We start from the raw sequence: 24,649 nt of genomic DNA on the forward strand, positions 1-24,649 counted from the left end.
CCTCCCCTCCCCCTGGGTTTTCCTAGGCTGGTGCTTCTCTAGGCCGTCGCCGCTGATGACGCGATCGATGAGCGACGCAGGAAGGTCACACGGGCTCTTCCAACATGGCGGCGGCAGCTCTGCGGGGCGGCTGGTGCCGCTGTCCGCGGGTGAGCAGACTCGTGGGACTGGTAGGGCAGAAATAAGGGGTCTGGACGCTCGGCTTTTAAGACCTCCTTCTCTTCAGTCCCTGATCTCTCTTGGTTTTTTTTCTATGGGTTCCACGGTTGGGTTAGGGTTCGATCATTGGGTCAGCCGAGGCTTGGGAAAGTAACAAGAAGGCCTTAGGGCGGGAACTGATTCCCCCACCGCATCTTCCCCGCATCCAGCGGCAATGCGCGAAGCTGCCCGGGAACTGGTCACCTCTCACCTATGGATCTGTTCCCACGTGCACGAGGGAGTCCATGGTTTCTGGGGAGACGATGCCCCATTGAGAAAACTGCTTGCTCCCCCCCCCCCCCCCCCCTTTAAAGTGACATTCACAGTTCGCGTTTAAATGTCAAGTTCTCTGCGGAGAGTGTTTCTTAAATCGCCACTCCGAATGATTAGCGTGGAAGTGCAGGAAATAATTCATCCTCTGGATAAGACCTAGAATTCTTGCCTTAGGTCAATGGCCTGTTAGACACACTCAGAATATAGTTCTTTATATTGCTATTGTTTAACCCAGTCTCATTAGGTTAAGGAATCTGAAACTCAAAGATTAAGCAATCTGCTCATAGCCCCGGAGCTAGTTAGGTTGCTGATCTGGTCTAAAGCCCAGATCAGTATGATTCTACGGCCCAATTAGGAGGAAGGAAAATGTAAAACAAGTTATTTATACTCTCAAGAGCAACATTTCATTAACTGTAGCCATACTGGTATGCATTTGGACCTTGAGGGCTTGTTTGGAGGACCTACCTGGGAAGAGCAGGTATATGCTTGACCAAAAAAAGGTCATCCTCTTTGACCAAGTGTGCAACTTTGGGAAGAACACACATGTAAGGGAGGAAGGGGGAAAAATGAGACTCACCAGCTAGATCATCCGAATCAACCCTGACAGTGGGGTGACAAATGTTAAAACCTGATCCTCTTCACTTCTGAACCTGTGTGATTTGGGGATGTTACCAGTAATTACACAACTAGGAAAAAGTGGAGAAGAAAATTTTGTAAAATGACAAGTTCTTCTGGTAGGTCATTCCATTTCACTGTAGCCATGCTGGACTCAGCTGCAGACAACTACAAATTTATCATTTGGTCGGCTCAAAAAAGGTCTTTCTCATGTGGTTACCTGTATTTTGGCCCAGAGGGTCTCTGCATTTAGAACCTTTGACCAGGACATTACAGGGCTATTCCATAGTTTTCCCCACACCAAAAAGTTACTTGTTTGTCTCTGAAAGTTCTCATCTGTACTTGTTGGAGATAGGCAAAAGTGGAGTGGGCTTCAGTAAAGGTTGGGTTATACTGTTAGTTTATACTGCTTTCATGGTTTCCTGGTACCCACCCACGTTCTCCCCAGCTCCAGGTGTGGGACTAGGTCCTAGAGCTGCAGATACAACCTATTCTCTTTCTACCTAATTACAGTGGCTTCTCAGATTTTACAAAGATTGCATATTAGCTTTCAACAGGATTGAAGTTAAGGTCAGCAAATGACTCATGGTGACCCTCAGAGTTAACCTCTTTTCTGAATGGATCTTTCTCTTTTTCTTAACCAATTAGAGGTGCCTAGGCAACGGAATCCAGTTTCTCTTCAGCCACAACCTACCCCATGGTTCAAGCTACCAGATAAGCCAGCCGGGAAGAGAGCTGACACTGGTGAGTGACCCAGGATTCCAAAAAGTAGACCCAACAGAGGCCTGGAAAAAAAAAAAAAAAACCTCATGCCATCACAGTCACTTCAGGGAGGGTTGTGTGTTTAGGGCCTTCAGAATTACAGAGAGCAGCAGACCTTGTTTCTGGATGTCCTGGGACATGCTTGGTCAGCCTCTTGTTTTCTTTTGCCAGCAACAAGGTACTTTTACTTCATAGAGTAACACATCCACTTAGCTGGGATGGCTAGAAAAGGCGTCCTTTATCAAATTACATTCTCCCTCTCTGGCTTCTGTCTGTTTCTCTAAGCCTGGGTGTTTAAGTATGAGAATAGAAGTCACTTCATCATGCCTTGGGTCTCATTGTGTTTTGGTCACTACTCTTCAACCATGCTCTGTAAGTGTGTCAGTGACTGAGTCCTCAAGTATGCATGCTGGCCAGAGCCTCTTCTCAGCTTCTTCTTGATCTTTTCCTGCAGCCAATCTAGGAGTGGGATAGTTCCCCTTGATTCCTTCCTCCCTGATGCTTTCCCTTGTGGACTGATAAGACCTAGGGAGGCAAGTCTGCCTTCAACCGAGGTAACAAGCCTAACATGCATCAGCTACACATGGCCACTCCCATTGACTTTTTCTTCATTTTAAAGATAAGAGTTTTTATACAGAGCCAGCCTCTGTATAGCTGAGGATCCCCTGGTCCTCTTTCTCCCATCTCCTAAGTGCTGCAGTTTCAGGTGTGTACTACCTACAGTTTTCTGAGTCTGTGAATGTGTGTGGGTCTGTGTTTGAATGTTTGTGAGTGTGAGTTGGTGCCTTGTTTTGGTATCTTCCTTTTGACAGACTCTATCTTTTAGAGCAGTTTTAGCTTCACAGGGAAATTAAAAAGGGTGGGGATGTGGCTCAATGGCTAGAGTGCTTTCCTAGCATATATAAAGTCTTAGGTTCTATAACCAACACAGCATATATTAGACACACTGGTACACAATTTCCATTCCGGCATTCTGAAAGTAGAAGCAAGAGGATCAAGAATTCATGGTCAGCCTTAGCTACTTAGCAAGTTAGAGGCCAATCTAGGCTACATGAATTCCTGTAAATGATAAATAGATTAGATTAGGCATCATGGTGCATGTTTTCAATCCTAACACTCAGGACAGTAGAGAGGGGTGGAGCTCTAAGCTACCCTGGTCTGGTCTATATAGAGAGTTCCAGCATAGCCAGTGCTTCATAATGAGACCTTATCTCAACATGCCTTCTCTCTTGCCCCCAAAGAACAAACAAAATTAATAAAAAATTTAACAAAAAGTACGGAGTCTCCCTGGCCCCCTTCTCCCCTTTCCTGCTCACAGGTCCCTGTTAGTCATTGTGGATGACATTGTTAACAATGGAACCAGAGTGGATGCACTATTGAGATCTGAAATCTGGTTACATGCAGGTTCATTTCTGTGTCATACATTCCATGATGTTCTAACAAGTAGATAAGGATTTGTCCCTATTGTAGAGCGAATACAGAACAGTCTCACTAGCTAGGTGTGGTGAACATCTGGAATCTCTCTTACTTGGAAAGTGGGGCAGGAACATCAGAAATTCAGCTACACAGCAAGTTCAAGACCAGCTCCCAGACCCTATTTCAAAACAAACTCCTCCACATAAATAGTAAGAACAGGGGCTGGTGAAATGAATGTGTGGGTAAAAGTGCTTGCTATACAAGCCTCAGGACTTCAGTCGCTGTAGCCCCCGTTCAAGCTAATGTCTGATCTTTACATATGAGCACTATATATAGTCATCATTATCAAACAGTCACTGTCCTGAGTGATCCTCTGGGCTCTGTGCATCCCTCCTTCTTTTAGACCCTTTGACAACCATAAGTATTTTTACTGTCTTTGAGTTTTGCCATTTTCAGAATCTCACACAGTTTGTGGCCTTTTCACATAGCCGTATATCAGTTGGTTAGTTGTATGTGCACAGTATTACCTTCAACCAAGGAATACACTCACAGCCAAGGAAATACAGAAGAAACTAGAGGGACACTACCTCCCCCAGGCTCATGCTAGCCAGCCTTATTATACACCCAGGGCTCCCCTCCTTGCCCAGGCAGTGACTCTATCCATTGTGGGCTAGAGACCATCCTACATTAATTATTAATCAAGATATTCCCTCAACAGGCCAGTCTGTTCTGGACAGTCTGTCAATTGAGACTCCTTTTTCTGGTGATTCAAGTTAATAGTTACAAGTAACTCCAGCTAGAAGCACCTGACACAGTGTAAATACTGTGTCAATAGTTGCTACACTGTAATGCTAGGGAATCATAAAAGTAAAACAGAGCTGGAGAGATGCCTCAGTGGTTAAGGGCACAGATTGCTTTTTTGAGGACCTGAGTTCAATCTCCAGCAACCACATCAGGTAGTTTTACAACAACCCCAGTTCCAGGGTAGTCTGACACTTTTGAGCTCTGTAGCCACATGTATGTATGTGCACATACCCACCCCTCTATACACATGATTAAAATAATAAAAATAAATCTTGAAGAAAAAAGAAAAACACTTCCATGTGGTTAGTTTTGGGTTTTTCGTTTTTGAGACAAGGTCTTGCTGTGTATGCTGGAACCTGTGATGTAGACCAAGCTGGCCTCAAACTCACTGAGATCCAAACCAGGTTTAATCTCAAAATCCCTGTGCATCAGCCTCTTTTTTGTCATTGTTGTTGTTGCTTAAGCTTATTTATTAAACATTGTTATTTAGAGAAGAGCATGTCTGTGCCACAGTATATGTACAGAAGTCAGAGGACAGCCTGCAGGCATCTGTTCCTTCCACCATGTAAGTCCCAGGGATGGAACTCAGTCTTTTGAGTGCTGGGATTACAGTATGTGCCACTACACCTGGCTCAGAAGCTTTGTTTATTTCCTTTTACTATACAGTTATATAAGGCCGTTTTCATGCAAGTATATGACTGACTTCTAGCATATTACTCCCCAATACTCTTCCTTTTCTTGACCCTCCCACTAGTCCCTTTTGTTTCCCCAGTTTGACTGTACTTTCCCCCAACTAACTCACTCTCTCTCTCTCTCTCTCTCTCTCTCTCTCTCTCTCTCACACACACACACACATACATACACACACATTATTCACATTATTTGATGTAGCTATAAAATCTCACACCCACAACTGAGCAAATGCACAAAGTATTTGACTGAGTCTAACTTTAATTTACTTAATATGACTTAATATGGTTATTTCCAATTGTATGTGATATTTTCCAGAACAGCACATGACTTGATTTTTTTTTCCCTAGACAATTTTTTTTCTTTACATAGCTCTGACTGTCTTAGAACTCACTTTGTAGACCAGGCTAGCCTTGAACTCAGATCCACCTGGCTCTGCCTCCCAAGTGCTGTAATTAAAGGTGTGTTCCACCATATCCAGCCATAACTTTATTCTTTATGCCTGAAAAAAACTCCATGGTCTCTGTCCATTTCTCTGTTGTTGGACACCTAATTTGGTTCCATGTCTTGCATGTTGTGACCAGTGTGGCAATGAACATTGGTACGTAAGACTTTATTTTTGATTTGTGGTTGATAACATCAATAGATATGAACCTGTGAACACATAGGGCTTATAGTGTAATTTATCATGGGTGTTCCTGTAATTCAAATTCTGTTGTAATAAAAGAGAGGTCTATTCACTGTTAAACACCAGTGTCAACAGAGGGAAGGAAATTAGGCACTCAGTGCTAACCAGGCCATGTGTGCTTTTCTTTCCAGCCTCTAAATGTTCTTTCTTTTTTTTCCAATTTTACATTCTTTCTAGACCAAATCTTACTCTTCTGAGAGCAGAAAAGGTTTTTTGTCAGGCTTGCTAGATAACATCAAACAAGAATTAGCCAAAAACAAAGAGATGAAAGAAAGTATAAAAAAGTTCCGAGATGAGGCCAAGAAGCTCGAAGAGTCGGATGCCCTCCAGGAAGCCAGAAGGAAATACGTGAGTACCTCAGTCTCGTCTTTATTCCCTGGACCAGTCACCGGGGAAAGGCAGCTAGGTCAGCACTGATTCAAAGGTATCAGAACAAGGAGCAGGTTTCCTATGCCTCCGGGCCGTGCAGGGTTCCCTGTGGCACTGTAGGTAACTCATCCAAGAGTGGTCATTGAGTTTGGCAGCCTCTGCAGCTCCATCCTCAGCACTGTAGATAGCACAGCATAGTCACCAAAGTAATTATTTTGGGGAGAAGTCCAAGACATGCCAGAATGACATCTGCATCCTGTGATCCATGACAGCTTAGAGCCATGCTAATAAGAAATGGGCCATAAGGCTGCTGTCATTTAGTGCTTGCTACTGTCTCTTCTTTTGTGTGTGTTTTATGTGTACATGTGCACTTTATGCATCTGAAGGCCAGTGGACAGTGTGTCTGTCTTTCCTGATTGGTTGCTACCTTATTTGGGGGGGGGGGGGGGGGAGGGTCTTTCCCTGAACCTGAAGGTCAGTGAACTCTGTTGAACTGGCCAACAGTGATCATTAACGATCCACCTGTCCCACTGCCTGGCATCTCCTCACTCTTCTCCAACACTGGACTAATAATACCTGCCTCGGCTTTTTTATTTCTCATGGGTTCTGGAAATAGAAGGTTCTCATGCTTGCATAGTAGGCACTTTATGCACTGAGCCACCTCTCTGCCTAATTACTCCCTGGTGTCTCTTGAACAGCCACCAAGTTCTAGCCACTGGGATTGGTCTTGGCATCCTTATACCACTCAAGGGCCCTGTAGGGAAGCACAGTGGTCCTTTCTACCAGTGAGCAGCTGAGCCGCAGTGCAGTGCTTGTAGCCTGGGTCCTCTGCATTTGGTTCTGTTGGTCCCCCCACTTCCCAGGAAGGCCTTTTCTTTCTGTGCATTTCCAAGCTATGTATTTGGAAGATACTCGTGTGTGGCCTGATGAAAGATGCCCCCGTCCCATCAGTAAACAATGAATTATCTGGGAACAGCAAGCCAGGGACCCAAGCTTGAACTATAGAAATAAAATGGCATTGATGAGTAGTGGTTGGCAGAACCATCTCTTTCCACTCAGAGAAAGACCTGGGGTTTGGGGATTCCATGTTCTGGAGGTAGCTACCAAGTAGACATGCATGGCTGTGGTGGTTTGAATAGGTACTGCCCCCATAGACTCAACGTGTTTGAATGATTAGCCCATAGGGAATGACAGTAGGAGGTGTTGTTAGAGGAAGCGTGTCACTATGGTGGGTGGGCTCTGAGGTCTCAGGTGCTCACACCACGCCTGTTATGATGTCATTTTCCTGCTACCTATGGATTCAGATGTAGAGAGAAGTCATGGTCATGGTGTCTCTTCATACCAAAAAGCCCTATCTAAAACAATGGAGTTGAAGCTCTTCACAGAATTTAAGCAGCCAGTGCTCCTGGGAACCTTTGAGTAGATGATTGATCAAGTTCACTGCTATATCCAAATAAAAAGAGGAAATTCTCTGATCCTAGAAAACCATCGAATCAGAAACTGTGCGTACCAGTGAAGCAATAAAAAAGAAGCTTGGAGAATTGACAGGGACAGTGAAGGAGGTAAGGCCCGAGGCTGACCTGACAGGGGCTGAATAGAGTGGGAGGGACTCTCCAATCTAACCCACGGTGCAGGTAGGTGTAGGCTCCTCCTAGAGGGGTTGGATAGCTTCTCACTTTTGCCAAGTGTTTCCCGTGGCTGGAAATTCCCATTCCATTCATGCCCTTTCCAGGGAGAGTCCTGACCTTTACGGGTAGAATGCACTGTTCTTATTCTCAACACTGTGCTATGGGCCTGTGCGACATCGTCCCCTGTCTCTGTCTCAGTAGAGTCTTGATGAAGTCAGTAAGAGTGACCTTGGCCGGAAGATCAAGGAAGGGGTAGAAGAGGCCGCCAGGACAGCGAAGCAGTCAGCAGAGTCAGTGTCCAGGGGCGGGGAGAAGCTGGGCAAGACAGCAGCCTTCAAAGCCATCTCCCAGGTGAGTGAGCCTGGCTCAGGCCCGGCAGGAGCAGGGACCTCCTGAGTGGTGGCTCTCAGCAGCCACAGGCCCGTTCTCCCCTGCAGGGTGTAGAGTCAGTGAAGAAGGAGATTGATGAGAGCGTACTCGGACAGACGGGGCCCTACCGCAGGCCTGAGCGGCTCCGGAAAAGAACAGAGTTTGGAGCAAAGTTCAAAGAAAGCAAAGAGCTCAAGCCTAATGAGTAGGTCCCAGTCAGGCTCCTGAGTGGTCCCCGGAGGTTCCTGCGCAAGTCTGCTTCTCTCTCAGGGTTCCTGCCTCCCTCCTGAGAACTGGGGGTTGAGAGATGGGTGAGGGAAAGAGAAGAAAGAAAACTGGAGGCAAGGCTCCTGGATATGGAGCCATCCTCTGCTATCTTCCCAGTGCTCAGGAGGGTACAGGGCCCTGGGGTGACCTCTGTGGGGCTGAAGTTCACTCCAGCTGCCTGCCTTTTCCCACAGGGAAGAATTAGGGGTTGTGCTACACAAGGATTCCAAGTGGTACCAGCAGTGGAAGGACTTCAAAGATAACAACATTGTATTCAATCGTGAGTATGGCCAGCCTGCTGGATCTTGGGCCAGACAGTGTCAACAGATCCTAGACGTGTACTAGACAAAACCCCACTTTATAGAAGGAGAAATGGGATCAGACAGGGTCACACACCTCCTTAAATCTACCTGCCCAGCTAACTGTACATCTGGTCACTGAGACACTAGATGATCACCCCTCAGAGAATAATTAAGATGTCAGGAGCCCTGGGATTAACAGAGTTGGTGCCCAGGCCTTGGAGCAGATTCTGGGACTGCTCTTTACTTTAAGCCAGCCACAGGATTTCTCCAGGGCTGAGCAGGAGAGCCACTGGCTACATACCCTTGTCCTTTCTCCTGTGAAGACTGCTTGAGGCCTGTGCTTCCTTTGTAGTGGAGGCACCAACTACCAGGGGTGGTTTCCCAAATCTTGTACAGCCTTTCAGAGGCCATAGCTGAGTTCTGCATGTTTACAAGTAGGTGGATAAATAACCCACATTCTGAAATGAGGAGGCAGACTCAGGCCCACAGATGGCTTGCCTAGAACTTACCCATGTCAAAAAGAGGAGTCTTGCAGGGAGTTCTCAGGAACTGGAGTCAGGGTAGCTCATCAGAGGTCCCTTTCTCTAGCTCCTGTGTGTATCCATAGGTTTCTTTCAGATGAAGATGAAGTATGACGAGAGTGACAATGTCTTCATCCGGGCATCCCGGGCCTTAACCGACAAGGTCACTGACGTGCTGGGTGAGTGTGGCTTCGGAGCCATTCTTTCTTCTCTGGCTGCAGCCAGGTCTGGAAGCTAAGCCCTAACCTGAAGGTTCCTCTCCCTGCAGGAGGTCTTTTCTCAAAGACAGAAATGTCCGAGGTGCTAACGGAGATCCTGAAAGTGGACCCAACCTTTGACAAGGACCGCTTTCTTCGTCAGTGTGAGAGTGACATTATCCCCAACATCCTAGAGGTGCGAGCTATGCCACAAGCCATGGTGGGGCCCTGACCTGCTGGGCCTCCTCCCCATTCTGGGTAGTACCCTAGGGATGAGTCTAGATTACCTCAGAGCAAAGTTACTGGGACTGTTTGCTGAGCAGATACTTAGCCTCTGGTATAGCTGCAGTCAGATCTCAGCTTGGGAGCAATGTCTCTGAACCTTCCCCAGCTACAGAGGCCTGTGTCCTGCCATGACAGTTAGGGTTCTCAGAAGGGAGCACTAGCCCTCTCCTGTGCTCTGTGCTGGCTGTGGAGGTTTCTTGCCTTCTCCATGGGGCATGATAACTCCAGGTTGGGTTTCTCTCTGCTTTTATGGTCAGATGGTCATGGCTCTTGTCCCTGAAGTTCTGTATTGTGCCTCTTGGTAAGGTGTTCCTGAAGCCATCTCCAGAGACTGCTGGGAACAGCCCAGGAGCCCCAGCTTTTTGGGCATTGGGGAGAAGCAGACAGCTAGTACATTCTCATTCAGACCCAGGGCACCCTGGCCATATAAGAGCCAAGAAGGTCTGGAGCGCTGTCTCTGGCAGTCCTCACATTTGCATACAATTGTTCTTGCCTCTTTGGTTTGTAAGACAATAGAATGAACCTTTTCAAGTCACAGAGCAGCACACCTGTATTGGCTGGTTGGCAGAACATGCCAGGATCTGGGGCAGTCCTACTCAGGTCAGATCAGGCCAGGCCTTTATTACACCCTTCACAGTACCATGAGAAAACCCTCCAACCCCTGGCCTTCCTCCTCCACTTACCTCCCTATGGTTTATCCTCTCCTCTCCTTCCAATTTCCCAGCTCCTTCTCACTCTTTGGTTAGGACTGAGAGGAGGTGGGAAGGGAGCTGTCACCAAGAACAGCAGGTGTCACCCAGGCAGCCTCTGTAGGGCTGCACCACAACTGCTTCTTGCTTCCCCTCTGGGCACCTCCCTCACCCTCCTCAGCACAACTACCTAGGTTTGCATGGCTATATCCTCTACCTCATTCTGTAACCTGCCTGATTTCTCACTGTTCAAAGCCTGGTCCTCAGGGAGGTATGCCTGGAAGGCATCTCCTCTACTGGGAGGACTCCCGTGCTCCCCATGCCTTTCCTTGTCTTGCACTCAGAAGACCAGAGCTGCATGAACGTAAGTGAAGGGACTGGTCTACTCCCACTCAGGACACCCACAGCTGCCTGTCACCTAACCTAGTCTCCGTCTCTTCCCCAGAGCCAGGCTGGTGAGCAGGACTCCAGGGTGTCCAGGGAAGGCTGTTGCATTCTGCTGCAAAAGCTCACTCAGCTTCTCGTGCTTATGTTGTCCTTCTCCCTCTTTAGGCCATGATTTCCGGGGAGCTTGACATTCTCAAAGACTGGTGCTATGAAGCTGTGAGTACCGCTTTTTTCTCCAGCCAAAGAGCAAAGCAGAGCGAAACAAAGCGCTGTCAAAGGGCTAGAGTGTATCTCAGGGACAGGCATTTTTCTAGCATGTATGGTATCTTGGGTTCCATTCCCAGCAATGCAAAGATAAATAAATAGATGGCAGATAGATAGATAGATAGATAGATAGATAGATAGACAGACAGACAGACAGACAAGAGAAAGTCTGCTTGGGTGGCTCTGGCTCTCGTGTCCAGTGGGAGAGGGGTCTTCACATCTGATATACTTGGTTCCCACAGAGCCCAGCAGCAGTCCACCCATCTGTGCTTTCCTCTGCATGTGATGCACAGGTGCCCACAGATCAGGCTTAAAAGATGCGTGAAGGCAAGGTTCTACTATTAAACTATATCTTCAGTCCTGCAAACTAATTGGGGGGCTGGCATGTGGTATTGTATCTGTGTATGGTATATGAGTGTATGCATATTTACATGTGTATGCAGGCACGGGTGTTCTGGAGGCTTGACGATTGATAAAGGTTGATGACAGTTACTCTCCACCTTAAATGGAGGCAGGGATTTTTGCTGAACCCAGAGCTTGTTGTCTCAGCTGTCCTAGCTAGCCAGCTTGCCTGTGAGCTCCCTGTTCCACCTACTGGGCCCTAGATTTACAGACAAAGCTTCCGCACCTATCCATCTTTTGTGTGGGTTCGTGAGATCCAGACTCTACTCAGTTCTCATGCTTGCACAGAAAGTGCTTTACCAGCAGCAGAGCTATCTCCCCAGCACCCAGAAACTAATTTTGGTTAAAGTGAATCACGGAAATGATTCTTGACACAGATATAAAATTTCCAGATAGATAGATAGATTTCCAGGGTGGTCTGTTGTCTTTTTCTGCCCAGTTTAAGTGGCTATGATCAGGACCCCATGAAAGATGGCCTGGGATGTGCAGGTTGAGAGCTTCATATTCAGGAAGGTGATAGAAGAGCTTCATACTTGAATGTATGAAGTTCCTTAGCTCTTCTGAGCCCCATGCATGGTAGTGACAGGTGCCGCGTGGTGATTATGAGTTAATCGTAAATACTGAAGTAGTCACAGTGTCCCAGCAGGTCCTCCCTCTAATAAGATAATGTAACAACGATTAAAACAGAAATGTGGGTAGACTTCCCATCTGAGGAAGGACATTGTGTCCTAAGGAGGCCCTAGCTGCTTCCCAGAGTCAGGGCTCAAAGATCTCCGGGTCACGGTCAGAGCAGGCTGTCGGGGAGCCAGTACCTTCACTGGGAGCACATGCTGTCTGCTCTTTCCTGGCAACCTCCCTGCCCCCATGGAACTCCTGCTCTCCTCTGGTCTGCTCAGGCCACCTTACCTCACCCTACTGGCTTCTGGCTCTGCCTCTCCAAGCAGGGTTGTGGTGTTTTTGTTTTGTTTTGTTTTTCTTCCAGCTTCTTTGTGTGAAGCAATCTGGAGCCTTTTTTTGGCTCATCCTATTCTGTACTGAGTGCACAAACAACTTGGGGAAAAGCAGAGGAGATCTGTCAGGTTCTCTTTTTAAATACTCCCCTGCACTGGTGACTAAGCCAGTGGGCATTTAGGAGAGTTCTCTTCTTCCTCCTCCTGTCTCCTTTCCTCTTCCTCCTATCTCCCTTCCTTTTCCTCCTGTCTCCCTTCCTCTTCCTCCTGTCTCCCTTCCTCTTCCTCCTGTCTCCCTTCCTTCTCTTTCTCTTCCTTTGGAACCACAAAGTCGTGGCTGATCGTCTCTATCCAAGAATGGCCTGCTACCCCTAGAACACAGCTGAAATTCTAGCTGTCTTCCAGTGAGGTGTTTTTAGAATGTTATCTTGAAGAAACGAATGGGTGTGGGGCATGACACTATTTTTAGAGTACTTACCTCACATGCCAGAAGCTATGAGTTTGATACCCAGTACTGCATACACCAGGTGTGGAGACAATCGTTTGCCATCCGAGCACTGGGGAAGTAGAAGCAGCAGAGTCATTTTTTTTCTTTTTCTTTTTTTTTTTTTTTTAAAAAAAAAGATTTATTTATTATGTATATAGCATTCTGCCTGCAGGCCAGAAGAGGGCACCAGATCTTATTATAGATGGTTATCAGCCGCTATGTGGTTGCTGGGAATTAAACTCTAGATCTCCAGCCCAAGTCATCTTTTGCTACATGGAGTTCACTGCTAGCTTAAGCTACATGAAACCTTTATCTCTGTAGCAATAAACAACAGAGACCCACCAGGGAGGGTTGACACTGCTTTGTGTGTGTATGTGCCATGATGCCGGTGTGGAGGCCATAGGACAATCTCAAGTGTTGATCCTCTTCCCTTATCTTGTGTGAGACAGGGTGTCTTGTGCACCACTGTGTGTATGTTCACCAGGCTCGATGGCCAAGAGCTTCCAGAGATTCTCCTGTCCCCACTTCCCATCTTACTGCAGGAATGCTGAGATTACAGACATGTGCTGGGTTATGGAGACTTGAATTCAGGTCATCATATTTGTGTAGAAAGTGCTTAATCCGGTGAGCCATCTCCCCAACCTAGCCCTACTGCTAATCCGTGCTACTCCCACTTCTCTGCAGCATATCCGTAATACCCATAAAAAGTTCAGAAATGCCTTTAAACCATTTTCTGTCTTAGTTGCCTCCAAGCTCAAACTGCCCTCCGTGTGGCTACATGTCTCCCAGGCTCTTGGGGCAGTGAAGGGTGGCACCTCAGGTGTTCTGTGAGAGAGGCCACTCAAGCAGTGAGTTCTAGGGCAGCCCATAGGTTTGGGACAAATCCTAGAAAAGACATCTGGTTCCAGGCCAAGATTCCAGGGGAAGTGAATCTGGGAACCGTAGAGCTGAGCCAAGAGTCCCCCGGCTTACCCTGGAGTGTACTTTGGATGATGCTGTGAATTACCTACTACACTGATTAATGCTGCTCCTACTTGGAAGTATGGCTCTTTCCATAATGAAAAGTGTGCAGGTCTGGCCAGCGAAGAGTGGCATCCTTCTGGGCTTAGACTTGTGCTCTTGGCTTCTGCTGGTCTGGGTGCTAGGGCATATAAATGTAGCTATACTTCTGGGTGTGACCCAGCCCTTGTCAGTGGCTGACTACATGAGCATATGGCCTCTCATTGCAGACCTACAGCCAGCTGGCCCACTCTATCCAGCAGGCCAAGGCTTTGGGCCTCCAGTTCCACTCCCGAGTCCTGGACATCAGCAATGTGGACGTAAGTCACCCCCAAGGAAATGGCTAGTCAGAGTGAAATACCAGCTGACCTAGGCTATGAAATGAAGCCAGGCCTGCTGATTCCACCACTCAAGGCAGGAAGATTGTGAGTTTAAGGTCTGCTTGGGCTTCAAAGTGAGTTCCAGGCTAGTCTAGGCAACTTTGTGGCACAGTTTCAAAAGAAAAAGTAAGAAGTGGCCTGGGGATTTATGTCAGTGGTAAGGGTCTAGCTTAGTATTTGTAAGGCACCATTCCGAGTCCAGTAACAAAGAGAACTGTAGTAACCTGCCTCCCAAAGCTTTCCATAGTCCTGTGGTTGACTGTGATTTCCTGCCAAATGATATGGCTTAAGTCATTGGTTGTTGTTTGGTTGGTTTTGAGGGGAGGGCTGGTCTGTATTTGTCTACACTTGATATTCATACAAACAAATGAAAAATAAAAAGAACAAAATTCTATGCGGTGAGCCAGGCATGGAGACACACACCTAGAATTCAAGCACTCTGGAAGTTGAGGCAGGAGGATCCCAAAAGTTCAAGGGCAATCTGGGCTAAATAACTTTATTGTAAAATAGGCTTTGTTAATGGGTGTGGTGGCTCATGCTTATAATCCCAGCATTGAAGGTAACTATATAGTTAGTTCAAGCCCACCCTATGTTACTTCAGACAGTGGATCAAAATAAAAATAGGCTTTGTATTAGATAATTTTGCTTCCGTGTAGGCTGACATATTTGGTATTTTAGTGAGTTTTGATGGTACTTTCAAATGTGTTTATTAGGGTGCCGCTCATCCTGCATCCAGGAGCACCCGTGTTACTGGGCAGGTGGTGAGCATTGTGGAGCCCTCCAGTGCCCTTGAGATCTGTTGGCAGTGGTGCTCTTGCCTCTGCAGCATGGGCCCCTAACAGGCAGCTCAGCTTCAGTCACCAGGACTTCTTACCTTGTGGGAGCTGCAGGCAAAGTGGAGCCAGCTTCCTGCCTTCTGTCACCCCTTGGCCTTTATGAACCTGCATGGACCCAGTCTGGGAACAGAGAAATCCCACAGTTGAAGGCCTGGAGTTGCTCATGAGGAGGAGATCATGGGGAAAACTCACTCCTCCAAAGTGGGGAAGGAAGTACCATACCTTTAGCAGGGCAGAGTGACAGACGTTTTTCCTACAGAGTGCAGCTTTGGGGCTTTTCATCTACAGGGTTGTGAGTGCAGGGTAGAGATATACAATTCTGAGGCCCGTACTTCTGTGTTTCCTGCAGCTGGCCTTGGGCAAGATGATGGAGCAGGGCCCAGTGCTGATCATTACCTTCCAGGCCCAGTTGGTTATGGTGATCAAGAACACCAAAGGCGAGGTGTACCACGGTGACCCGGTGAGTGGCAGTCAGAGGAATGGAGGTTGGGGACAGCTTCTCACATACAGGGCCCTGTGCATGCCTTTCCAGCACAGAGCCAGGCAGGTTCTGGAGTTGAAGAGAAGCACCACAACTAGGAGTCCAGAAGTCAGAGCAGCGTTTCATCTGACCAGCAACCAGAGCCGGCAGCCCCGGGCACCCATTCCTGTGGCCCCTCCTAGAGCCTTCCCTGACTCCCTCAGTAGCCCTTCTGTATACCCACCAAGCCTGGCCCCTCACCCTCTGGGTCTCCACAGGACAAGGTGCTGCGAATGATGTATGTGTGGGCACTCTGCAGAGACCAGGAGGAGCTCAACCCTTACGCTGCCTGGCGCCTTCTGGACGTCTCAGCCTCCAGCACAGAGCAGATCCTCTGAGGCCAGCAATGAAGTCTAGGCAGCTCCAGGCTAGACCATCATGGGACAGACACACACAGACACTTTGGTACATCTGATACAGCTGTGAACTGGCTTCTGCCCCCAAGTTCTTCAGGACAGCTGTGAAAAAACAGCTGAACAAGGAAAGAGCTTGGGGTGTCTAGCAGGAGGGGGTTTGTTCCCCAGAGTGTCACAGTGGGTTACTGGCAGTGCCAGAAGGCCCCAGCCCAGGGACTCCTGTAGGGTGAGGTCTGGCCTCCTGTTCTAAGTAGTCCACTGGCTTTGCCTGCCGAGCCACTTTACGTCCTTTTTTGTTGTTGTTTTTAAATCAGTGCTCTTACTTCCTGTACATAAGCCTAAGATCTGGACATAATAAAACACCAAAGCGCAGACGAGCAGTTTGAACGGTCTGAATTGTACATCTCTGCTGGGAAGGCTGGGACTGAGGGCCTGTCATAGATCTAGGTCAGTGAAAGATTGTAGCCAGAGAGAGTGCTACTTTCTCAGGCCAAGACCCTGCCCTTTTGTGGGAAGAATAAACATCCCACCTGTCTGGGGTCTCTGTTGAATTGGGGGTTCCCTGAGACTGAGCAGCTTAACATTAATAGGCGATGTTTGGGGCCATCAGGGTCCTCTTAAAACAGAGACTGGGGTAAGGGGTTGGCCTGGAAGAATAGGGACACTGAATACAGACACTGAAGTCAGGGTGAAGCTTCCGGGGTAGAGGCTAGTAACTGCCCATGGTGCCTGGCAAGGTCCTGGGTGCTCTAGGAGCTGGAAGCTGGGGCTGTCTGGGCTGGCACACTGATGGGAAGCTCCAGTCTCCTGATAGGCAGTCCGGGGCGGGGTCACAAGCCCAGGCACAGCTCCTAACACTGCCGCCACCCCCTCGCAGCCCCGCCCCCGTCGTCATGGGAACAGCCGCGGCGGCCCGGCTGGCGCGCGGCTCTCCTTCCTCGGTCTCCACAGCTCCAGGGGCGGGTGGGGTGGGCTGAGCCGGGGCTGCCACAGCCTCCGCCACTACAGCCGCCACCCGGGGAAGACCAGAGCAAAGCAGCGTACGAGTCCTGAGAGAAAGAGAGAGAGGGGCTGCAGGGCGGCCGGTCCCCGTCTAGGACCAAGGGTGAGGGGGGCGCGTTGTAGCCCGGGAGGTGGCTACGGTGGGGGAGGGGGTCTTGGGCCTTGGAGAACAAAGGGAGCGGGGCGGGGACCAGTTCAAACAGTGCAGCTCTGGTCTCTGTCCCAGCGCGTTCGCACCTGTTGTGCGCAGGCTGGGCAGATCTAAGCTGACCTGTCCCGGCTTTCAGCGACCCCACCTGCGCGCACCGCTGGAGTTGAGTCCCCGCGTGGCTGTGGCGGCGGAGCGCACAGGCGGGGCATGGGCGTAGCCCGGAGACGACAGCACGGACAGGGATGATGCTGTGGGATACAGCAAAGGGGCGACTCCAGAAGGGGTGGATGGAGGTGCAGGAAGGGCATATAGCCTCATACCCGCGGACCCCGGGGTGGGTACCCCTCTCTCCGCAGAGCGCGACGATGTGAACTATGAGTGCGGCGTGGACACTATCACCGGAGCCGCTGCCGCCATCGACGGGGCCCCCGGTGGGCGCGGGCTTGGACGTCGAGCAACGCACAGTGTTCGCCTTCGTGCTCTGCCTGCTCGTGGTGTTGGTTCTGTTGATGGTGCGCTGTGTACGCATACTGCTAGACCCCTACAGCCGCATGCCCGCCTCGTCCTGGACCGACCACAAGGAGGCGCTCGAACGTGGGCAGTTCGACTATGCGTTGGTGTGATGGGGAACCAGTCCTGGGCAGGTCCTTAGAAAGATTCCTGCAAGGGTCAGCCCCGTGGAGGGGTGCCACCAGCCTGGACTGCGCTCTGGGTTATGCCTAGATGCCCTAGCTCAGAGTTGAGGGCGTTTGGAGAAGTCCAGTCCTTACCCACCTTAGCCACCCAGCTTCCTTCCTGGCCAGGCCAGAACCCCACCTGGTGCCTTTATGTGTCCTGATCCCTTCTCTCTACACACTCACCCTCGCTGCTGATCTCTCAACACTGAGTACCTAGTGAGCGAAGGACCCCCGTACCAACCTCAGCCTTCCCCAACTACCAGGCATGTTATACCCTTTCCTGGGAATGCAATCTCCTCTTATCTCTTACTTCTTTCCCCTTTGTGGTTATCATGAATTTCAGTGCATTCCTTGAGTTCTGGCCCTGGCAGGCAGGCTGTCTTCAACTTACATTGGACGCTGCTTACCTAGAATGCACGGTACATCCTGCCCAAGAGACAGACCCCGAAACCCCACCATGGCTGCTGTTTGTGTTGATAATGTCTGGCACTTTATGTGCAGGAGTACAAGCAGGCTCATCCCCTTCCCGGCCCCGGCCCCAGCACAGGTTAGAGTGCCTTTCCTTTGCCCCACCTCTCCCATCTCCCCCTTGTTTCCATGCCCTTCCCTTGCCTTTCACACCTCCCTGCCTCTGAACGGTGGAGATAATAAAAGCTATTATTGAGTGCTTACTGCATGCGAAGCAGATTGCTGAGTTAGCCAGTCCTGTTCTTAGCCTGTTTGTTTCTGAGAGTTTGTGACAAACAGCCAAGGAGCCAAGCTCCTGTTAGGATCCCCTATTCTACAAGTCAGGGGACTATTAGTCCAAGCTGCTAAAATGACTTGCCCCAAGCCATTGATCTGGAATTAGAACCCAAATCTGCTGTTGTCTTTTGACTGCTGCCTAACCCTGCAAACGTACAATTTCATACAGGATCCTTTAGTAGCTTTGAAGGTGGGGGGCTAGCAGCCACCTCCATCCCGGCAGCTCGTGGAATAGTTGAGACAACTCCACACACACACTCTCTTCTTTTTCTCTCGACCCAGGGAGTCACAGGGGACTATGAGGAGTTAGCCTAGAGGTTATTTTCCAAAAAAACCATACCTACAACCCCCAAACTCCCTCTTGTCCCCATCAAGTGTGTCTCAGAAGCTGTGGGTTTGGCTTTGTGGGACTGTGACTAGGGAGTGGGCTGGCTTGGCTCCACAATCTGCCTGGGAGATGTGTTAAGATCCTCAGGGAGCCGTGTGCAGTGTGTGGGGGGAGAATTGAGCTTTTCTATAAAAGGAAAGCCATGCGAAGGCACAGCTCAGGGAACAGAAATTTTACTCTCAACTGGTTAGGCTGGGGGAGGGTGCTCTGGTGGGAGGGCACCTGTTTCCCCAAAGAGACCCAGCTCCAGGCCTGTGCAGTAGTCCATACCCACAGAGCAGGTGGAGCTTCTGGTGGGAAGACCTACAGCATAAAGGGGTGAGTGGTCTTGGGGTTCCATGCCCTGTAGCTCTGTAACCCAGACCATCCTAAAGCTCCCCCAGTTCTGCCTTCCTCTTCCCTTTATTTCTAGGGGTAGTTAATGCTCCAAGACCATTTCCAGAAATATTCTCTTCTTCCTCCAGTCCTCTGCTAGTCCCCCTGGGGAATACTCTCCTTGGAACCAGGGCTTTGCTCCTTCCATCAAGTGGCCACACTGCCAACCTCATCTGAAAACTTGCCCCTAACACCTGTCCCCCCACAAAACCACCCCAGCTTTTCTCTTCCACCTATATTTGTCAAAGAGCCATCCACATGGTCACCAAGGAGCTCCTTCTGCCAAGTTAAGCTCACTCCAGATAACGGCTTTTTAAATTATTGCAAGCTTGTGAGTACATGATGTGGGTGTACATGCATGTTATAATATAGCATGTGTTTGGTCAAACAATTTTCAGGAATTGTTTTCCCTTCACCTTTGCATGATTTCAAGGAATTAATCTCAGATGCCAGGCTTTGTACCAAGTACTTTACCCGTGCAGCTATCTCACCAGCCCAGGCACCAGCCAGGGACAGCACCAGCTTCCCTGGTATTCGCTCCAGCTCCCAAACTGAACTGTCATTTGGGAGCCCCCACTCTCATCTTTATGTCATAGTGGAAATCACAGCTAGTTAGATGATAGCTTTATTGAGGGTTACAGGACACCCCAGGAAAAGGTGAAGAGAACAGTACAGTGGTCGGTTGAGGTGTGGGAGGGGTGCTGGGGTAAAACTACATGCAAGCGCCACACACAAAGGAATGATGATGTGGCACTATTATAGCTGAGAACAAGGCACAGCGGGGCTAGGGACACTTGCCCCAATCTACAGTCCAGGAGTTCTGCTTTGTGAGTCTTAAATCCCCATTCATTACAACTGTGCTTCACTTTCTGAGGCTGCTGGTGTATGTCACATCAGAAGGATTAGCCTATGGCTGGATACTGTGTCAGGAAGTCCACAATCATGTTCCTGTGATTATGATGATGGACGGATGTTCTGGGCAAAAATCAGAATATCTCATCCTCTGTATTCTTCACCTCGCAGGGGTGGGGACCTGGCTCAAGAGGTCTAGAGGTACCAGGAATGGGTTCAGTGGACAGATCCCAACTGCTTTCCAGGCTAGCCTCGGTTCTATGGGCTCAGAAACTTGAGGACCGGCTTGGTCAGGCTCCTCTGGCCCCGTGGAGCCAGTCCCTCCATCTTCAGTCCCAGGCCTGGGCCTCTTCTCTACAGGGAGAGAGGTCTGGGGAGCCATCAGTTGAGCATGTGTTTTGGTCATATGTTCCACCAGGGCTGTGCAAGGCAGGTGGGACAATTCCTCTGGAAGTGACATGAGCAGGTTAAGGACCACAGCTGACTCTGATAGAAGGAATAGGGAAGAATGAGGACAACGTTTTAACAACCCCCCCCCCCCCCAGTATAGCCCCTCTTCTCCCTAGTAGCTCTTACCAGCTGCTGAGAGCTCAGGGCCATGGCCACCCCGGGAAGAAAAGGATAGGTATTTGTAGATCTTCTCAAAGTCCACGGCAAAGTCTCTCTCTGTGGAGGATCCAGCCAGGGACTTGGTTGGGGCATCAGGGTCAGGGACAGTGACCTCTGAGGTAAGGCCAGAGGTCTCAGGGTTGATACCAGAGGCTTTAGGGTCAGGGACAGAGGCTTCCTGAGTGGGGTCAGCAGCAGTCGTAGGGACAGGCCCAGAACCTTCAGGGGCAGGAGCCTTCTGTCCATCTTGGGTGCTCAAGAACACCAGTGCCTTTCCACAGGCCTTTGTGGGCTTTCCTGGCTTAGAGTGCAGGAGGCTGACGGGTTCTGCAGCGGCAATGGTGAGCACCTGACAGGGGAGAGCCATCAGGGAAGGAGGAAGTCTTTCATCGTCCATTGTTAGGCCTAGAATGAGCCCTCCACCTCTTCCCTGGCATTCTGAAGGTGACCCACACAAGAGATAGCCGTAGACACTATTGCTCAAGTGTCAGTTCCTGGCTGGAGTTACTGACTTTGCACCAGGGCCCAGGATCCAGATCTACATTTCCTTCTTTTCTTTCTGGGGAGCGCTAGAGGGGCCTGGCAATTCTCTACTCCTTCAAATGTGGAGACTATACACAACACCACTGCCTGACTAAACGCGGAGGCTCTCTACCCCTGGGGGACCTGCCAAGGGAATGGGTTTACCTGGGAGAAAGCTGCAGTCAGGGCTTCCTCCAGTGGGCCTGTTAGTTTCTCAGCAAGATCCATCCATACCTGGGCGAAGTCAGTTGGTACATGGTCAGTCTAGGGACAAGCCCCCAGGGTTCTCCCGAGTTTTGCCCTTTCTTGCATTCCTCTGACCAGGTTATCCTCCCTCCTTAAGGGGCAGCCTTGGGTACCCCTCACCTTGCCCTCCTGCCTCACCTCTATGGGGGCTGGGAGCTGTGTTTCTTGATGCCTTGGACCCTCTCTGCCACTTGGTTGCGCCTTCCGAATGGCCTCTCGAACCACCCGGCCTTTGAGCTGCTGGATAAAGCGGCAGATCTGGGAAGGAAGACAGGCTTTCTATGGGCTCAGAAATGGAGGCAAGAGCAAAGTCTGCTGCCTTGCTGTTTCCAGGCAGTGCTTCTGCTCCCTATCCTGGACTAGCCCAGTGTTGTGCATTCCCGGAACTGCTAGGACTTGAGCCAAGGCCCCGGCGTGTGACCAGCTACCTAATGAAGATGTAAAATCAAAGTCTATTCTTGCTCCTTCCTGGGGCCATAGTTTGCTCTTATAATGAGAACTAACCCTGTCACTTCCACTCCACCCCATTTCCTAGACTTTCACTTCATACTCACTTTGGTTCCACCCAAATTCACCTTTTGTTTGTTTTTGTTTGTTCGTTCGTTTGTTTTTCAAGACAGGGTTTCTCTGTATAGCCCTGGCTGTCCCGGAACTCACTCTGTAGACCAAGCTGGCCTCAAACTCAGAAATCTGCCTGCCTCTACCTCCCAAGTGCTGGGATTAAAGGCGTGCACCACCACTGCACGGCTCCCAAATTCACTTTTGCTGTTGTTGATTAATTTTTGAGAGACAGGGTCTCTTGATATAGCACTCGCTGACCTGGAACTACATAGACCGAGCTAGCCTTGAACTCAAAGAGGTCCACCAATGAAAAGATCCCAGGTGCTGGGGCTAAAGGTGTTTGCCACCACACCTGGGTACCAACTCTGCCTTAATCCATCCCCCATCCTCACTTCCACTCCCCTCCATTCCTATGCTCAGCCCTCTAATTTTTCCCGCCCACACTCTACTGCCTCACAACTTACAGACTCACTCCACCCAGCTGTCAAGCCCCTACCCCCAGGCTTTCCCACTGGCATACCACTTCTTCATGCTCCACTTCCTATATATGCTTCCCTCACATACAGACCCGCAGCCCGGCCCCCAAGTTCTCCCCCACACACCCCAACCCCTGCGCCGCAACCTCACCAGAGCCTCACTCGAAACTTGTCCCTCCGCCCCTAATTAGTCAAATATTCCTTGGTCATCTCCATAACCCCGCCTCAAATTCCACCCACATCCCCGCCCTAGACTCCATCTTGCACGCACATCCCGCGCGCCACTGAGATCGGCGACCGTCCACCGCCCCGGAGCTCCACCCACTCGGCCTGCTGCACCTTGGCCCCGCCCTCACGCTCCCTGGCCCCGCCCCCAGCACCCGGACACCACCTCGGCCTCGCTCCGGCTTCGCAGCTCCTTGGCCAGCTCCGCGGCGTCTGGCTCCGGCTGGCCCCGCCGAGCCTGAAGTAGTTTCAGGAGATGCCGCATCTCGCGGGGGCTCCAAGCTGTGGGGCCGGTAGCTTCACCTATGTAGCGTGCTGGGACCTTCCGCCGCCTCTGCGGTGGCTTCATGCCGGAACACTACCGAGCTCTTTCCTGGCAGGCGGGGCTCTTTCCTACGGAGGCTGAGGCGGTCTGAAAGAGCGCCACCCGGAAGATTTAACTGATGGGGGCGTGGCTCGCGTTTGTCAGCTGAGGGATGTTGCTACGGAGACTGAGGCGGGCGGCGGAACCAACTTTTATCTGCGTTTTACGTCACTCATGAGCTGCAGCAAAAAAAAAAAAAAAAAAAAAAAAAAAAAAACTTTAAACCTCGTATTTCCGAACTATTCTGCGTTTTACGTCACTCATGAGCTGCAGCAAAAAAAACAAAAAAAACAAAAAAAAAACACTTTAAACCTCGTATTTCCGAACTATGTCATGAAACCCATACTGTGTGCTTTGCTTTTCATAGAGAAGTGGGCAGTCGCCCTCAAAAACCTGGGCTTGTCATTTGTGAGGCAGTGTCTCTCTATGTAACCTTGGCTGGCCTGGATCTCGATATGTACACCAAGCTGGCCTCGAACTCACAGAGGTCCTTCTGAATGCTCGGTTTAAAGTCATGATCTTCCACACTTCGCTCATTTACTGTTCTTGTAGACAACACGTTTGGTGCCTAACACAGACATGGTGGCTCACAACCACCTGCAGTTCCAAGGGCCCTCTTTTAACCTCCTTAGTCACCAGGCACCCCTATGATGTACATATATACATCAACAGAGGCAAAACACATACATAAATCAAAACAAGTCAGCCCGGCTTGCCAGGAGTAGTAACCACTATTTCCAGCATTTGGGAGGCTGAGACAGGAAGATCACTGAGTTTACAAGCTAGCCTGGACTACAGTGAAAGGTTGGCTTGAAAGAAAAATAAGTCTGTGTTATGGGGGTGGACAGCCCTAGAGACTTTGGAGAAGGTGATTTAGATTTAGTATTGCCAAGCCTCAGTTTCCTTATTGGTAGATTAAGGCTGGAAGTTCCTTTATTGCTGTATTAGTCAGGGTTCTCTAGAGTCACAGAACTTAGGGAATGTCTCTATATTGAGGGAATTTATTGTGATGACTTACAGTCTATAGTCCAACAGTGGTCAGGTGTGAATGGGACGTCCAAGGATCTAGTAGTTACTCAGTCCCCACAAGGTTAGTTGTTTCAGCTGGTCTTCTGTAGAAGTAGTTTCCAACAGATGTGCTGACAAGTAAGTGCAAGCAGGCAAAGAAGAGTGAGTCTTCCTTCTTCCAATGTCCTTATGTAGGCCTCCAGCAGAAAGGTGTGTACCACCACGCCTAGATCTGGGACTTGCTTTGTCCCAGGCTGACCTTGAACTCAGAGATCTCCTTGCTTCAGTCTCCGGGGATTAAAGTCATGTACTACCTTGCCTGGGCCTAAGCTTTTCATGGCCACTATGGCTCAAGATCTCCATGCTAAGATCCAGAAACCTGTGTCTTCCAACCTCAAGATCTGGATCACAGGTGTGCCCTCCAATTCTGGACTGTAGTTCATTCCAGATATAGTCAAGTTGACAACCAGGAACAGCCTTTACAGTTGCTTATGCAAAGATGAGGATTGTGTAGGTGGGATTCAAGAGGGACAGAGAGACCTGAATGAAGACGGACGGGAGTAAAGAGCAAAGACGGTCCAACCTGGGGGAGAGCGAAGGAGCAGGCGAGCCGGTATTGGAGGGGAGGAAGGAAGCAAGACTCAATTTAAACTTAAGCCGGCCAGGTTGTGTGTCATTTTCTGTTTCAGGAAAACGGCCCATGTCTGTCCCTGCCTATATGTTCATGGGGGTTGGAGTCTCACCACCACCACCCCTGCCCATTCTGAGTCTTTCTCAGCCACAAATCTCTCCACA

General features: G+C 49.6%; 3 protein-coding genes across 3 annotated transcripts; 2 read left to right on the forward strand and 1 right to left on the reverse strand.

Moving 5' to 3' along the window:
* Nucleotides 1-33: 33 nt before the first annotated feature.
* Nucleotides 34-18,155, forward strand: Timm44 (translocase of inner mitochondrial membrane 44). The gene is made up of 14 exons (XM_076923728.1): nt 34-149; nt 1,735-1,830; nt 5,624-5,794; nt 7,297-7,377; nt 7,645-7,794; nt 7,881-8,017; nt 8,274-8,359; nt 8,989-9,081; nt 9,171-9,295; nt 10,626-10,676; nt 13,793-13,882; nt 15,128-15,238; nt 15,517-16,759; nt 17,164-18,155. The coding sequence occupies exons 1-13, from the start codon at nt 105-107 to the stop codon at nt 15,634-15,636; spliced, it is 1,356 nt and encodes a 451-aa protein (XP_076779843.1). The 5' UTR covers nt 34-104; the 3' UTR covers nt 15,637-16,759; nt 17,164-18,155.
* On the forward strand, nt 17,182-18,155 carry Ctxn1 (cortexin 1). The gene has a single exon (XM_076923736.1). The coding sequence runs from the start codon at nt 17,182-17,184 to the stop codon at nt 17,428-17,430; it is 249 nt and encodes an 82-aa protein (XP_076779851.1). The 3' UTR covers nt 17,431-18,155.
* Nucleotides 18,156-19,600: 1,445 nt separating this feature from the next.
* Nucleotides 19,601-24,605, reverse strand: Snapc2 (small nuclear RNA activating complex polypeptide 2). The gene is made up of 6 exons (XM_076923733.1): nt 23,865-24,605; nt 22,649-23,025; nt 21,359-21,478; nt 21,140-21,208; nt 20,420-20,801; nt 19,601-20,329 (listed from the first exon to the last, which is right to left on the reverse strand). Exons 2-6 carry the CDS (start codon nt 22,829-22,831, stop codon nt 20,004-20,006), a joined length of 1,080 nt encoding a protein of 359 aa, XP_076779848.1. The 5' UTR covers nt 22,832-23,025; nt 23,865-24,605; the 3' UTR covers nt 19,601-20,003.
* Nucleotides 24,606-24,649: the final 44 nt, after the last annotated feature.

The sequence above is a fragment of the Arvicanthis niloticus genome, chromosome 24, assembly GCF_011762505.2.
Source record: "Arvicanthis niloticus isolate mArvNil1 chromosome 24, mArvNil1.pat.X, whole genome shotgun sequence".
NCBI classification, from domain to species: Eukaryota; Metazoa; Chordata; class Mammalia; order Rodentia; family Muridae; genus Arvicanthis; species Arvicanthis niloticus.